This window comes from Macadamia integrifolia, chromosome 5, assembly GCF_013358625.1.
Source record: "Macadamia integrifolia cultivar HAES 741 chromosome 5, SCU_Mint_v3, whole genome shotgun sequence".
NCBI lineage: Eukaryota > Viridiplantae > Streptophyta > Magnoliopsida > Proteales > Proteaceae > Macadamia > Macadamia integrifolia.
In genome coordinates this window covers 12,804,573-12,821,074 of record NC_056561.1, presented here as the reverse complement: position 1 = coordinate 12,821,074, position 16,502 = coordinate 12,804,573, and the positions used below count along the sequence as shown (strand labels likewise).

General features: G+C 37.1%; 1 protein-coding gene across 2 annotated transcripts in view; it reads right to left on the bottom strand.

Annotated features, from left to right (window-relative positions):
* LOC122079338 (helicase-like transcription factor CHR28) overlaps window positions 1-15,845 on the bottom strand; it is a 66,424-nt gene extending 50,579 nt beyond the window's left edge. Inside the window, exons 1-3 of one of the 2 annotated variants that reach the window (XM_042645723.1) lie at window positions 15,687-15,845; window positions 2,990-3,185; window positions 2,356-2,909 (exon numbers count right to left, since the gene is read on the bottom strand). In XM_042645723.1, coding sequence (XP_042501657.1) covers window positions 2,356-2,909; window positions 2,990-3,122 — 687 coding nt within the window. In that variant the 5' untranslated portion in view covers window positions 3,123-3,185; window positions 15,687-15,845. Of the gene's footprint in view, window positions 1-2,355; window positions 2,910-2,989; window positions 3,186-12,844; window positions 13,151-15,686 lie in introns of those variants that run through there. The other variant, XM_042645722.1, reaches the window with a different exon arrangement.
* Between the last annotated feature and the right edge of the window lie 657 nt (window positions 15,846-16,502).

Genomic DNA, 16,502 nt, shown 5'->3' with positions numbered 1-16,502 from the left:
GTAGCGATCAAATCTTTAGGAATATTATTGTGGCGTGGTAGCATACAATGGTTGTCTTCCTACGCCGTCCCATTCATACAAACCCAAGCCAATCCGATTAGTAGGCTTAGGACCTAACTCCATTCCTTTCACATGTGACTGTGACTCCTAGGGAGAGGGTAAGCTCCCAAGCAATTTATTAAAATTAAACTCCATTTCAGTTGGCTAAGATCCACATGTAGGGATTTGAGAGTCAGGTCCAAATCCACTTAACACTGATTGAAGCTGTCCAACCTGTCTAGGGAGCACTACTTTGGAGGCTTGCTAACATGATCGATCAACTACTAGATTCGTATAATGACCAACAGAGTCCTTCTATGTACCATGAATATAACTGGCTAACTGCCAACACAAAATGACAAATGGCATTATCATCAATCTTGATATTGATACATTAACCCCATTTTCTCTTTGGGGGGAAGGTAGGTGAGTCTAGGAGCTGGGAACCCACTTGGATGAAATGCGGTTATAGTACAACATTAGGGCCTGTTTTATAATACTTGGTTATGGGCTTTTTTTCTAAATGTTTTCATTTGTATTGGGCTCACTTATAAGGTCCAAATTTTAGGTTCATAAGGGATACACAAATTGTATTTCAATTTAGTATTCTGGTATGTGGGGGCTGTGTGGCCCTCTTAGTCCTGGGGGTTACTTAGTTTTAGTCTAGCAGTTTCTCTAACGTTAGTCTCATTAATGCTAATCTAGCTAGTGTTAATGTTAGAGACCATTAGGCTACTGGAGGGTTATTTAATTCTGTTAGACTCTGTTTGAAGGGTTTGAAATTTACTATGTTTCTACTGTCTAGTATTTATACAAGGATGTAACCCCCTATCAGATTCCACAGTTGAATAGAATTTTATTTGTGAAAATTTACTATCCACAGGTACTATTAGTCCCAAAACAGTCCTCCTATCTCTTTTCTTCTTTCTCTTCTTCTTTCCCTTCTTCTTTATTCTATGTTTCTTCTCCTATCAGTCTATTCATGTGCTGATCGACAGAACCAGCGAGTCAAACTCCCTTGACTCATAATCCCTGCTACAAGCCTACATCATTAAGTTCCAGATCTAAAAATAAACTATTAATCTTCTGTTCTATTTTTTTCTGAATCTGGAAATCTACTATTCTGTTCTGTTATTACTTCTTTTCTGACGTCAGATCTGAAACAATCAATCCTGCCTTCTATATTAGTGCAGATCTGTTTCCCACCTATACATGAACCTGTGAGCAGTGAGAAATCAAAGAATTGGATTTTGGACTGCATCAGCAAGCCTATGCGTCACTCAAGCGGGGACAAGACGAGCACTTTACTTTAGGGGTATTGGCGGTAAATATTTTGAGTAATGTGGGCATTAATATATTACAGTGAAGAAGGAACTAACATTTTAAAATGGTAAATCATATAGCATTACCCTTTCATATGCATATGAAAGAGACAAAGCCTTTCATTATCGAGATTCGGGAGTTGGAGCGAGAGGCTCAGGCATCAACTTGCAGCTTGAGGTTCCAGCATCCAGGTTGGTAGCTCTCTCCTTTTCCTTCTTATTCTTCTTCTCCCTGCTTCTTCTTCTCCCTGATTTTTTAATCTTCCTCCACCTCCTTTTCCCTCTTCTTCTTCCACTGCCACTGCTGCTGTGGCGGAGTTGATGCCACTTGCCAGTGGCAGGTGGCAGTGCTGGTTATTTTTCCACTTTCCCCAATATATCCCCTTATCCTCCTCATTCCTCCCCTACCCCCCAAAAAAAATTTCCACACCCTTTCCTCCTTTTCCCCTGCACTTTTTCCCCGTTTCCTTCCATCTGGGCATCTTGACCAGCTTGCCAATGGGTCCCTAGGGACTCAAAAAATGCCTAGCCACCAAAGGTGCCTTTTCAGTGATGGTAGGTGACACATTAACAACTATGCATCCATATAGGTTCCCATACCAACAGAATTGGAGAGATTAACTTATAAATTAAAGGTTAGTTACTTATAAATTAAAGGTTAGTGACTAGTCTTTTCCTGTCAATACCCACCAGTTACAGTGAACTAGACTCTTTTGCATTTCCCCTAGGACTACTCCCATATTTAGCTCAATGTAATCATTTTTTCTACTCAGATGGAAAATAATAGATAATAAGCAGTTCACTGTGTTCAGAAACAATAACCAAAAACATTTGATTTCAAAAAATCAAAAAATCAAAAGGTTACTATTAAATTGATACATAATATACACCATGTGACAAGACTATAAGAGCTTGGGTAAAGATCTACAATTCAACATTCCATGATAATGTTATCAAAGTCATGGAAATTATAAATAAACAAACTGGGAAATACCTGTAGAGCTGCTTGAAAAATCTCTCTCTCATCATTCTCTGCAGACCTTTCGTCTCCCAAACGAAGATGATATGCAGGATCACCTAAACTACTGTGCAGTGAACTGGTAGACTTGCCCTGCATCAAAGATGGCGGAAGGAGCCTACTTCCTCTATTTTCATACATAATAATATCATCGTCATTATGATATTTGCCGTAAGAATCTGGTATGTAACTGCTAGTCCCATTCTCCAAAGAAGGTTCTGATTTTGTACTTGGTGCAGATTGATTAAGAGACGGTGGAATAATCCCCCTTGAATTTTGGGATAAAACCTTTCCAGATGCTTGATTATTTCTGGAATCATTTGCTGCTCCAAGATTTTCAACGTCAACAAAATTTATTGATATGCTTCCATTTTCTCTAGAGTATTTAGCATTATCCATGACGGCACTCTCATAGTTTGGAATCATTTGGAGTCTACTACTCCTTGAATACTGATCATGGTTTGCAGACATTTCGTTAGAAGGTGATGCTTTTTCAAGCAATAAAGGCATTTGAGAAGATCCATTATAACCTGCATATTTAAGAAACCACTCAGCGCCTATAAAAAATAAAACCTCAGTTAGAAAATACTTTCCATAAGATAACATTTACATCTGGAGGTTGAAGCCTGAGAAGGAAGCATTTTTGGAATTTTTGAAGGAGCAGATCCCACAGCAAGTGAGGTTTCCTTTTCATTACTGACTTCATTTTCACTATCTGAAGAGGTTATATCTATAAGATCCATCGGAGTTGAACAATGCCCTTTTGCAGAAAACTTAATACGAGAAATCCTGGATAATAGCCCAATCTGCAATTAAAGAACATCATCAATATCTGGCTATCAACCAGAAACATCAAACAACAGGTTTCATAACAGAAAATCAACAGTGAGGAGGTCTAACCCCCAGGACAATGCAATTTCTCAAAATTAAGATGCAAATCCATCCCTTCAAGAAAGAGAAGCATCTCAGAGGGGAGTAAAAGAGATTGTGCAGAGGAAGCACAGGTGGTTGCAACTACTAGATTGCATACTGTTTTCTGAGAAATTGCACTTCATGGGAAGAAAAACCCTCACTGGATTGGAATCCACAATGAATCTAAGTTACTGCAACCTACAATAAACTGTGTGAATATTTGTAAATGTTCATATAAATGGTAACAGAAAAAAATAAATTGATTTCAAGTAAATACTGACTGGAGCAAGCAATAATAAATCCATAATTTTGACAGGTTGAGAATCATAGCTGCCCTTTTGGCCAATGAGGATCAATCACCAACCATCATATATTTCTGTTTATATTCCAAGTGGATAACAATGCATAAAAAATAGCATAAGCTATGTGTTAGAAGATGTCGAGTGAGGGGGAGGAGAGAATCATGATTAGTGCTAGGCGCTAATCTCGATTCTCTCCCCTTGGGGACTTTTATGTCTTTTGGGATCTCTTCATTTGTGGCTGGTGTATTTCCTTTTGTACCCTAGTAGGGTTATGTTCTATTATATACATTGATGAAGTCAGAGACTCAACGTTACTGCCATCTCTCTTCTCTCTCTTTTCCATTTCTTCTCCTTCTTCTAATTTACACTATGCTATCAGAGCAAGATCCATAGGGATTCGTACAATTATTACAGATTCTTATCAACAAAAGTTTCTTCTTCAATCAAGAGTGATTGAACCATCAAGAATTTCATTTTGAAATTTCTTTCAAGTTCTCAGTGAAAGGGCACAGCACCCTATGCTGCTTTTTGGTTGCTTCTAGAGACTAGCTCATGACCAGCCAAGAACTAGGTCTCATCTATGATGGTTGCTGATTTATAGAGTAGAGATTGAAGTCAAGAATTCAATCTTTTGGTTTAATCGATTTTGTCAAGGTTTTGATAAAATCGCTTTTTGTCAAGGTTTTGTGGAAAATTGACTTTAGCCAGGTATTTTGTGGATCGGTTGTGTCATAGTTTGGGATATCAATTGATCTCTATTGAAGGGTTACAATCTCCTTGTGGATCTGGTTGTTGGATCAATTTTTCCCTCAAGCAGGGTTATCGATTTTCTCTGGAACAGGGTTTTGTGGATGCTTGTTTGTTGTTTCTTTGCATCAATGGCTGAACCCAAAAGTGTAGTGGTTGAGGTTGTATCATCATCCTCTCATAGAATCACAGAAAAGAAACTAGCAGGGACTGCTAATTTTCAACAATGGAAGAGGAAGCTGATAGTGATCAACAGCATCATCTTACGAAGAGGAAGCCTACTGCAGATACTACATGGGATACTGTCAATGCACGAATTTGGGACAGCTTCTGAATTCTATGGAGAATTCAATTGTCGATCTAGTCACTCAAATTGATAATGTGAAGAGTTTTCTCAGGATTTTTATCGAGTTGATCGGAAGGGTCGTCCTTTGACCCAATACTTTGCTGATTTTAAGAGGATGAATGAATAATCGAATCCTCTACTTCCTATCAGTGGTAATGTGCAGCAAATGCAGAACCAGAGGGAGCAGCTTGCAATTATGGCTTTTTGGGTGGTTTTGAAATAGTCATTCTCTATTCGTTCTCATATCCTTGGTGGAGACAAGGAGGCATCTCTCGCAGATAAATTCTCTTGTGTCTTATGTGTATCTCGCGAGAGTACTCATGGTTCCACACCTGTGGACAGCTTAGCTCTTGTGTCTCAGAACATCGGTCAAACTACTGGTAATCCGATATTCTCAGATAGTTTAGGAGTACGAATGTGCCATCATTGTGGAAAAATAGGGCATATCCAACTTTTTGTTGGAAACTTCATGGTAAATCTTCTTAGAAGTAGTTCGCTAACTCAATAGCAAATACTAAGACCACCACTCCACCTGGACCATCCGAGGGTAAGATAGCTATAATGACAGATGATGAATTTGCACAGTACAATCAATTTCAAACTTCTCAAAATTCTCAATCCCCCACTGCTACTTTTGTACATACAAGTAATGCAAATGAATGTCTATCTTCTTCTCGTCCTTGGACCATTAATTCAAGTGTTTCATATCACATGTCTGGTGTTTCGGGTATATTTTTCTCATTTCAGAAGTCGTCTTCCAATGTCACGTTAGCTAATGGATCTCTTTTTCAGGTTAATGAAACTAGGACAATTCATCCCAATTCTTCTTTGTCCTTACCGTCAGTCCTTCATTTCCTGCAGTTTCCTTTCAATCTTTTATCTATAAGAAAATTTACATGTGCTTACAATTGTTCCATAACATTTTATCATGATTCTTGTATTTTTTCAGGATCTTATGACGAAGAAGATGATTGGCAGAGGTCGTCAATCGACGGGGTTGAATCTTCTTGAAGATGATACTCCTTCAGTTACTTCTTCAAGAGTTTTGTCTCCACATAAAGTTCACTACCGCCTAGGTCATCCATCATTGCAGAGTCTAAAACGGCTGATTTTCGTTTTAGTTCCCTTCCTAGCGTAGTGTGTGATTCGTGTCAGTTTGGGAAGTTTCATCATGTGAGCTATATCCCTCGAGTCAATAAACGATTCGTGCACCGTTTTGCTTTAGTTCATTCTGATGTATGGGATCATTGTCCTATTACATCTAAGTTGGGTTTTAAGTATTTAGTTATTTTTTTTTATCAGTATTCCAAAGTTACTTGGATTTATTTAATGAAATATAATTCTCATTTGTTTTCCATTTTTTGTGCATCTATTGCTGAAATTCAGACTCAGTTTGGCTTGTCTACTAAAATCACATGTAGTTATAATGCCAAGGAATATTTTTCTGGTCCATTTTTCTCAGTTTATGGCTAAACATGGTAAGGTTCATCAGTCTTCATATTCGACCTCTCTCAACAAAATGGCGTTGCTGAAAGAAAAAACATACATTTGATGGAAGTTGTTCGGTCCCTTATGTTTCAAATGAAATTAGCTAAGTAATTCTGGGTTGATGCTACATTGACCATATGCCATCTTATTAATCGTATGCCTTCTTCAATTTTGCATGGTGGTATTCCTTTATCTTTATTGCTTCCTCCTTATCCATTGTTTGTTCTCCCTCCACGTGTTTTTTGTTGTGTTTGTTTTTCTCGCAATCATCATCCAGGGTTATCCAAGTCGGATCATAGAGCTCTTAAATGAATCTTTATGGGTTGCTCTCCTACTAAAAAAGGAAATAAATGCTACTCACCTGAATTGCAAAAATATTTTGTTGCTGATGATGTATCTTTCTTTGAATCCACCTCTATCTGAATGAGTCGTTTATTGTTTGAGTTGGATAATGATCTTCCCCTTTATATTTTTCATCAACCAATTCCACATGTTCCAACTGTTGCAGACCCACCACCTCCTCCACCAGGTGTATACTCGTCTTGGTCGGGAAGATCCAAAATCTCCTGCTTCTACATTGCCTGCCTCATCGTCTTCGTCTGCAGATCTAGAGTCAAGTATCGTTATTTCTGATCTTGAGCTTCCCATTGCTCAGTGTAAGGGAGTTGGTGTTTGCACCCAACATCCCAATTCTAACTTTGTTTTTTATTTTGGTTTATCTGCTTTTCATTCTTGTCTTTCAAATGTTTCTAGCTATCATGTTCCTAAGCCTGTTGCAAAGGCATTATCTAGTCCTGGCTAGAGGACAACTATGGAAGAAGAATATTGGCCTTGGAGGAAAATCAAAATTGGGATCTTGTCCCCCTTACCTCCTGCTAAGTCTGTTATAGATTGTCGTTGGGTGTATATGGTTAAGGTCAACCCTAATGGTTCTCTTGCTCGGTTGAAGACAAGGTTGGTTGCTAAAGGGTATGCTCAAATTTATGAGGTTGACTATGTCGACGCTTTTTCTACTACTGCCAATTTTCGTCCATTCGTATTTTGATTTCTCTTAAAGCTGCTCATCATTGGAAGTAATATCAGCTTGATGTCAAGAATGTGTTCCTTAATAGTGATCTACATGAAGAAGTTTATATGGAGCAACCTCCAGGGTTTGTTGCTCAGGGGGAGTCTAAGATGGTGTGCAAGCTCAAGAAGTCCTCGTACAATTAGAAGCAGCCTCCTCAGACATGTTTGGAAGATTTACTGGTGTGGTGTGGTTCTTAAGTTTTGAATGTCAAGATGTAATAGTGATCACTTGATTTTATATAGGCAATCTGATGTGGGAAGGATATTCCTTGTTGTTTATGTTGATAATATTGTTATCATGAGCAACGATGTTGAGGATATCCAATGCTTGAAGGTTCACCTTCAACAGAAATTTCAAACTAAGGATCTGGGAAGGTTGAAGTATTTTTTGGGTATTGAAGTTACCCAATCAAGGAAGGGAATTTCACTACCTCAAAGACAAGACGTTATGGATTTACTTATAGAGACTGATACGTTAGAAGCCAAACCTCTTGTCTCCTGATACTTCGATGGATCCAAATGTGAAACTTACAGCTTAAGGAGGTGATATGTTAGAAGATCCTGAGAAGTATTGAAGGTTGGTGGGAAAGCTAAATTATTTGACTGTGACTCGACCTGACATTGCCTTCTCTGTCAGTGTTGTGATTCAGTTTATTTCGTCTCTGCGTACAACCCATTGGCAGACTGTTGTTCGTATTCTGAGGTATATCAAGAGGCGCCAGGTTGTGGTTCATGGGCATAGACGTGTTAAAGGTTTTTATGATGCTTATTGGGCTAGATCTCTTGTTAATAGGCAGTCAACCGTTGGTCATTGTACTTTTGTTGGTGGAAATCTAGTGTCATGGAAGAGTAAAAAATAGACTATTGTGGCATGGTCTAGTGTAGAGTCTGAATATCATGCCATAGCACATGTTACTTGTGAATTGATGTGGGTGAAGCATTTATTGATGGAACTTGCTGTTGGCACCTCCTATATGTAGTTGTGTTGTGACAACCAAGCTACTATCCATATTGTATCAAATCCACTGTTTCATGAGAGGGCAAAACATATTGAGGTAGACCGTCACTTTGTTCAGAAGAAGCTGCAATAAGGGGTTATCACTACGAGTCATGTTCGCACGGGAAAACAACTTGCAGATGTTTTTACTAAGTCTCTTGGGAGTGGTAGAGTTGATATATTTTTATCAAGCTGGACATTGCTCCAGCTTGAAGGGAAATGTTAGAAGATGTCCAGTGAGGAGGAGGAGATAATCATGATTAGTACTAGGCACTAATCTCGATTCTCTCCCCTTGAGGGCTTTTATGTCTTTCTAGGGTCTCTTTATTTATGTGGCTGGTGCATTTCCTTTTTGTGCCCTTAATAGGGTTATGTTCTATTATATATATTGAATGAAGTGGGAATCTCACATTAAGGTTGTGACTCCCAAAGGATACAGCCATCTGTCTTCTCTCTCTCTTTTCCCTTTTCTTCTTCTTCTTCTAGTTTACACTATGCTACTGTTACACTTCAAAATAGGAGCCAGAACATTTTTGACACAAGTGAACAATTACAGCAAAAATGGCCGGCACCAACATGGATCTGAACTCTCAAGTAAATTCATATATAAGATTTTTTATTTTCTTTCCATTTTTCTCCCAGAGGGGAGAGAAGGCAGAACATCCCTACATCCATCAACAAGCCTTCCAAATGCTTCTGTTATAGCTTTTTTCTTCAATAAACAATCTTTAAATCCTACATCATGACATCTTTGGGTAGGTTCCTATTCACATGTTCTATGTGGAGGGAGAAAGATGAGAACAGGGAACCCAAGATCTCCCGGTAGGGTAAGTTTTAACACTCCAGACCTACCCTCTGCAATACGCGGCTCTCTCAAACTCTAATTCGAGACCTATTTGTTTTGCAATAATTCAACAAAAGAAATAAAAAATAAATCATGGTGCTATAGATAAGATCTATGTTAAATGGATCCAGAAAATGATCTGGTATAAGTATGTCATGAGAAGTCAGATCCACCTGTTCCCCAAAACTTAAAACATGGGGATGTGTCCAAAAATGGATGCAGGTAATGGGACTCAACTGAAGTATATGAAGAAGGGGAATTAATGTGTCAAAAAGGGGACAATGTGTCAAACTTCTTCACTCCCATGTCCAATTGTTAGACTTCTGGGCACATGTGGGACACATTTCCCATACTCATACCAATACCAATGTCATGCCTTCGTATCCATACATGTACTCCAGAGGTACATGAAATGTCTAGTGAACAGAGGGAAACAAGAACTGAAGGTTCAAAGAGATACTCATATATGACAATACAAGAAAAAGGGCAACCAATGCGCTCTACAATCGGATGCAAAAGTCTAGGGAACCAAATGTACAAAGGAGTATAATCCATGGTTCAAAATCTCTCTGTAATTTTGTGTTTTTTTTTTTTCACCAAGTCAAGATGTGCTACAAATTACAAAAATGACATCATCTCGACCAAAATTTCGGTACCATCACGGTCGAGATACCGAAATTTCGATACCATCTCGGTCGAGATACCAAAATGATACCAACCAAGGCTTATAAATACAATATCTCATGAGGGGGAGTCAAAATTTCGACTCCCACTTGGCTGTCTCGACGAAATTTTGGCTGCCTCGGTGAAATTCCAGCTCCTCCTTGCATTTAAACACAAAATCACTCCATTGTCCACTAATTTGCAATATCATCACATCTATTGCCTTGAAGATCATTCCAAATTGAAGATCTACACATTTCAAGCTTTGGAAAGGTAAACCACTTTCCCCAAGACTTTTTTTTTTTTTTTTTGAAATAGTAACATAAATACATGTTGGATAGGGGCCATAGGGCTAGATTTTTTATATGTTAGACACTAGAGGCCGATCTATGACCTCACGGAGTCGAAAAAATTCTTTTGTTCATGAATATTTTTTTTTATTTTTCTAGTTTAAAAAATACATTTTCCATCAACATAAAATGTATTTTTTTTATGGTCAATATAGCTTTGACGGAACTCAATTATATATATGTTACTCGCCATTGGCTGATCTATGACTCTATATTAAGGATGACTTTAGTTGGGACTTGGGAGTAAAGGAGTTGCATAGAATATTACTCTAGTACTCTAAATATTAGTTAATTAAAGTTTATGTATGTTTTAATCACGGCTTAGATGCATAATTTATTTGTTTTACTATCATATTATATCTTGTTCTACAAATGAAGCAGGTGAAATCTCCAGAACAGTTCGACGATTGCTGCCAAACAAGGGTGCAACTCTAAAACACTGTCATGTTCCAATATTTTTGCAAATTTAAGTTCTAAGCATGTTTATTAACCTTAAAACAAGCTACCCATCAAGTTTCAGGTCATAGTATGGCTGTTTGACCACCGAAACAGTCAACCGAGTCAAAAAAAATACACCAACTCACCGAGATTTTGGCGAGTTGGTGATTCTGAAACCACAGAAACACCGAAATGAGACGAGATTTCGAACCTTGGTATAATCTAACAAAAGGTCTCCCAGAATCTGATCCTATCCCTGTTCCCTTCATCATATGTATATTATCGAAGTGGAGAGAGAGATAGAAAGTAAGCTTAATGCTTTTGCAAAGGACTCCTAAGGGTGCTATGCAAAGAATGTGTCTGTATCCCAACCCACCTTCTTGGATTCTGTCCTGAAATGACCAATCCCTGAAGGGCCAAAGGGATTGTTGCTTGGTGAGGAATCTCTAGTTCTCCAGAACCATATCCATTCAGCAAGAAGTAAGGGTATGTACTTCCTTTTCTACGACACTATGCGGAGATTTTTATTTTTCATTTTCATGTGCAATCATTATTGGTTCGGCTCAAGTGTAGGATTTTTTTTTTTTTTTTTTTTGGGGGGGGGTGGTGAGGGTGGGGGGGAGGGGAGGACTGAACTGGATTGGATCAATCCACGTAGGACCATTAGATCCTATCAAAAGATCAAGCGATCCATCCCAATCTAGAACAGGGAATCGGCTAGGATGAATCTAGACCCAATCCTGATCCTTGAATGCAACATGCAAACAACCAGAAAAGTATGCTTTCAAATAAGAGATAAGAACCAGATAGTGTGAGAGAAGATATGACCTCAGAAAAAACAGAAAGACAGTAGATTCAACTAGCCCACTGAAAATAGGTCAGACAAGCCTCTGAATCTCTGATGATGGTGGTGGAGGTTGAAATGTTAACATCAGGTATCTACATTCAAGCAACTCGATCAATCTTGTAATTCAAGCCTATCCAAGTTTATTTTGTTTCCGAACACCATTAAACTGAATTGATTTCCAAAAACGAATCTAATAGTCACTCAGCAAACAGTTTGCAATTTCTTCCTCAAAGGGGGGACAGAAAGAGTTAGACCTTAACACCCAAAAACCAAGCATATACAAAATTCTAGCTTGCAAAGAATATATCAACAAACACAAACCCATTCTTGAATGCCGACTAAATCACATTATTCTATTCACTCACTCTGAAGTAATAGTTGACCCAACAAATTCTTTAGGCTCAAGATGAATATACCAAAACAAATAACAATTTTATTTTTTGATAAAAAACAAGTAACAATAAACCATCACCTTTTGTGGATACATCGTATGTGAGAACAAATTTCACCATTACAATATCATGTTTGCGTATGACAGAAACAAGCCAAACAACAGGACTTAAAATAGTGTTGGCAAAAAAGAAAGCTTATAATATCCAACAGCATCTATTTCCATCTCTCTATTGCATAAATAGTTTTCTATTGTCTCTCACTTTTCAACATCACCTTCCAATGCTATGTTTCACGAGTACTAGTGATCCAAAATTGCATAGCCACTTTACTATGGGATCTCCGAGACGCTGCCCAGGATGTTTCATTATGTTCCATTGACTCTAGATAACTGATGGCATTATTTTGTTTCATTATATCAGGTTTTTTTTTTTTTTTGTTTTAGAAGTAGTTTACATTGAAGCATATTGTTTACTGGTGCTACCATGGAATTGAACAGCAACAACACGCCATTACCAAGTGTCATAAACAACCACCATCCCAACTTTCATCAAGACAAGTTTACATCTGCCAATCAAGAGCTTCCAGCCCAAGTTACTGAAGCATTAGACTGAAAATAAAACCTTTGGTCAATCAAAATTCCAATGCATTAACTTATGTTACTATCCAAATGAGCAACATTGTCTTTTCTAATTTTTCCTCATGAATGCAGCACAGAATTTCTCTACAGTTTTCTAGAAGACAAAAAAAAACCAACCAACTAAGCTGACTGACACAGATGACTGTAAGCATTACCACTTCTAGTGACAGAACATACCAAAACCTCAAGAACAAAACCCTAGAAAAATCTATCACAAATTCCCACAACAATGACATAAAATCTATCAAAATAATTACAATTTTCGCCCCAAATAAAAAATAGAGAAAAATAGAAAGAAGAAAATCAGCACATAAAAATAAAATAAGTAAAACATTAAACCAAGAAATAGAACACGCAATTGAATTTCGCAGGAGAAATCGATGCCCGGACTCCAGACCTAAATCAATGCAAAAAAGTGGAGATTTGAACTTACAACGCGAAGAAGTAACCATAAATCCAGATTAATTTCCTGTAGATGAAACAAACAACTGAAGAGAAACATAAAATCGAGTGGCTTGACCGATCCTTAATTCAAATATCAACATAAAAATTGGTTTTTGAAGCGCTAATATCTACTTTAAAGTAACGGCTAATCTGATTGCCAAAAACAATAGGGAAAGAAAGAACTAAAAAAGAGAATTGGTTTTCTTGTTATTTTCGAAGGGGCATAGGAAATTCCCGGCTTTCCCTCACGATCGATTCTACGACTAACTTGCGCAGTTGCAGCCGGCCACGTAGAAAAAGTGCGCCGGGTATTTGACTGGGCGGTTGATCCAGAAACCAGGCCAGACCAGATCATTCGACCAACCAGACCATCTCGACATCAAGATGATGGCCATATCGGTCAAAATCGCCCGAATCAAATTGGTATCAGTTAAGACCGTTCCTCATTCTTGACCCGGTAAAAAGCTCAAAAACCCCATTTTTTACTGAAAACAAGGGTAAATCCATCCAACCATAAATGCTATGATATCGATTCGGATTAGTGTGGATTTAGACCAAGGATTTAGGGGACGGTATCGATATCTACTGATATCAATCCGGATCGAATCGGTGGGTATCGATCTATTTTACTCTTGCTTTAAAAAAAAATTACTATTTTTTTCACCATTTTACCCCTGAAAATAATATGAAATATTGATCTAGATCAGTCAGGGATTGGGGATCGATCTCAACCGATACCAATGCGATATGACTGATACAAAATTGATACATGAAACCATGGTTGAGACTGATCCCAAGTTTTAAAACCTTGTATCTATATACTCTGATAGTTAGTTGCTCTTCAAGAAAATAATTTCCTCACAGCTTGGTATGATTTGATTTGATTTGGTTTGGTTTGATTTGATCGAGATGAGTGTAACGGTTTTTGTGTATTTAGGTTTTGGTTCTATGAACCGTTTTTTTTTTTTTTTTTAAACTGGTTTAATGAGCTGATCTGGTGTAGGGACCACTCAGCCAATTGTCTTCAAGGATCTATTTCCGGCCACGTGGCTGGTGTGATTAACTTTGTCACCTATTGCTTTTGGGTATAGTCATTTGGTCGGTCTCGACGCAAGCAGTGTCATTCACGTGAGTAGAATTTGAAATATGTTCAAAAAAGTCAATATAAAAAACTAGAAAGAAAGTGTTTTAATATCACAATCGTTAGTGATATGATGTTATGTCACCTATCAGCAAAATTACCATGAAACTTTAAATACAACAACTCAGTTTTATCCAATTAGATGGAATTGATTATATATAGCAACCTTTATCTTTTAATCAGCTTTCTTCGAGGTCATACTTAATACAATGTTTAAGTTATGCGTATCTTTCTATACCACACTTGGGCTTTCTTTGGCGTAGATTATATTTATGTTAAGAGAAAAAAAATCCTACACTATTATGCAAATAAAGATAAAAGTTATATATTCACTATATCCTTGTATTGACTAAATTTTATTTTTTTTAATCCACTAGAAGTAATTTTTATTATTCATATTTCATAAGTAATTTCATGCATTTTAAATTAATTATCATATTTTTAAGACTTATTTAAAAAAAATCATGAATAAAAAAAAAATGATTTTAGCCTAATTGCATATTATACTATATTAGTCTACGTCATCGTTGTTAAATGAAGCAAGAAAATATTTATGGATTTAACACAATTCATTTTTCTTTAGATAAAGGGAAAGAGGTTGATCATTTAACATTGGAGTTTGAACTATAAAAAAATAATAAAATTTTTCAATAAAACATATTTATATGAAAATTCTTAAACAATCTATTGATCTGGTTTACAAGTCCACATGTCAATATGGTATTTTACCTTGCCTATCATTAAACCATTTCATTGGTCTAATGGATTTGTTCTTTTCATCAAGGCTAAATATTGTTACTATGTTTTCATTAGAAACTACAAAAATTGTACTTGGATTAAATTTTTACAGATTAATACACATAATTCAGCCAACTAATGGGGAATTGACATGTGTATCAACTACGGATCGTCATCTTAGCCGATCACGTGTCTCTCAACTTCTCCTCTACGCAATAAGTTGTTACAATTGAAACAGCCAAGGGGTTAGCATCTACTATCCGAAGAGCTACTCACTACTCTTGATACATGATCAGGTTAGTGGTCATAGGGCTACCCGTGACAAAGAAATGGATGACAACCCTCATGTAACTGTCGAGATCAGCGAGGATAATAGGAAACAAGAGAACCAAAAATCAGGTATCAACACTCACACACCCCAACTCTATTCTATTTCCTTTTTTCCTCACTAATTGTTCTGATCCTGATTTAAACATCAGATGTCCCCACCGGAGCCTCCTCCGGTCGCCATTCTCTTGCTTCTCCATGTGTAGGATCGGCCAAACAAGAAACTGCAACATTATGGACTAACGATCATGATAGAGAGTTAATAGATCCAAATTTCTTAGTTTCTTTTTTCCAAATACTATAATATTTGAACTTTATTTTTTCAACTCCTATCTTTTAAATATAGAATAATATAAATTTTTTAATTTTGGATTTAGAAAAAAGATCTCTAGATCTACCAAATTTTATCTTTCTACTGAAGAATAGTTTAACTTCTATTCATGAAAAAAACAATAAACACAACTATAATTTACCTCATCAAAGGATTCAATGTTAGATCACAACTGAACAACATATGATTATGAATCCATCGATTACACAATAAACCCACAAATCTATGTTGCACAGAAGTAGATATTCATTCCAACAACAATAGGCTGATAAAAAAGTAAAGGAAGAAAAATACCTCTTTTGTGCCAAGGTCTTTGATCCTCCTTAACCTTGAATGTAAGCTATTCTTAGCAATAGCTCAAAAGAGTTTTTACAATTTATTTTGTTATATGCACAGTTGTACGCAAAATGTGACGAGGGAAAAGAGAAGCCAGAGGCGTTTGCAATCCCACCCTTTCAAAGTCAGAGGCGTGAAATGTAACTGGGTATAAGATATATATAAAAAAAAGAACCCTAACAGTCTGACATAGGAAACGTCCAAACAAAACATGTGTGAAATGACCACATTGCCCCCACCCTTATTTAGGCTAAAGATTTTCACACCTGTGCTCACATTGGCCCACGCATTTGATGTCTCTTTTAACATATATATATATATATATATATATAATATTAAACAACTAAGCATTGGAATGGAAGTCAGTACGCTAGAACATAAATTCTTCTTTTCGGTTGCCAGAACAATTTACCAAAAAATCTCGATATTTAATTCCTAGATATGGATGCCAGAACTACTTACCAAAATAAAGATCTATTCAAGGTAACCGACCTACGTCCCTAATAGAACGTGTTTGTAAGGCCCGATTGAGTGTGGGTTGATTTTAGCTTTTTTCTAGTGAAACATGCATAATTAAGTTCCACGAGAACATGACATTTTTAAGGATCTTGATCATTTATAATCTACATCTAAGGGTGAAACTGGGCCAGGCTTAGACATTTTTTTAAACTCCATTGCAGCCTTAGGTCTGTGACGACCAAGAATACGGAAGTATCGGACCCACCTGGGAGATCGGTGAGGTGTCCCCATTAAGAATAAGGCAAGTACCAAGGG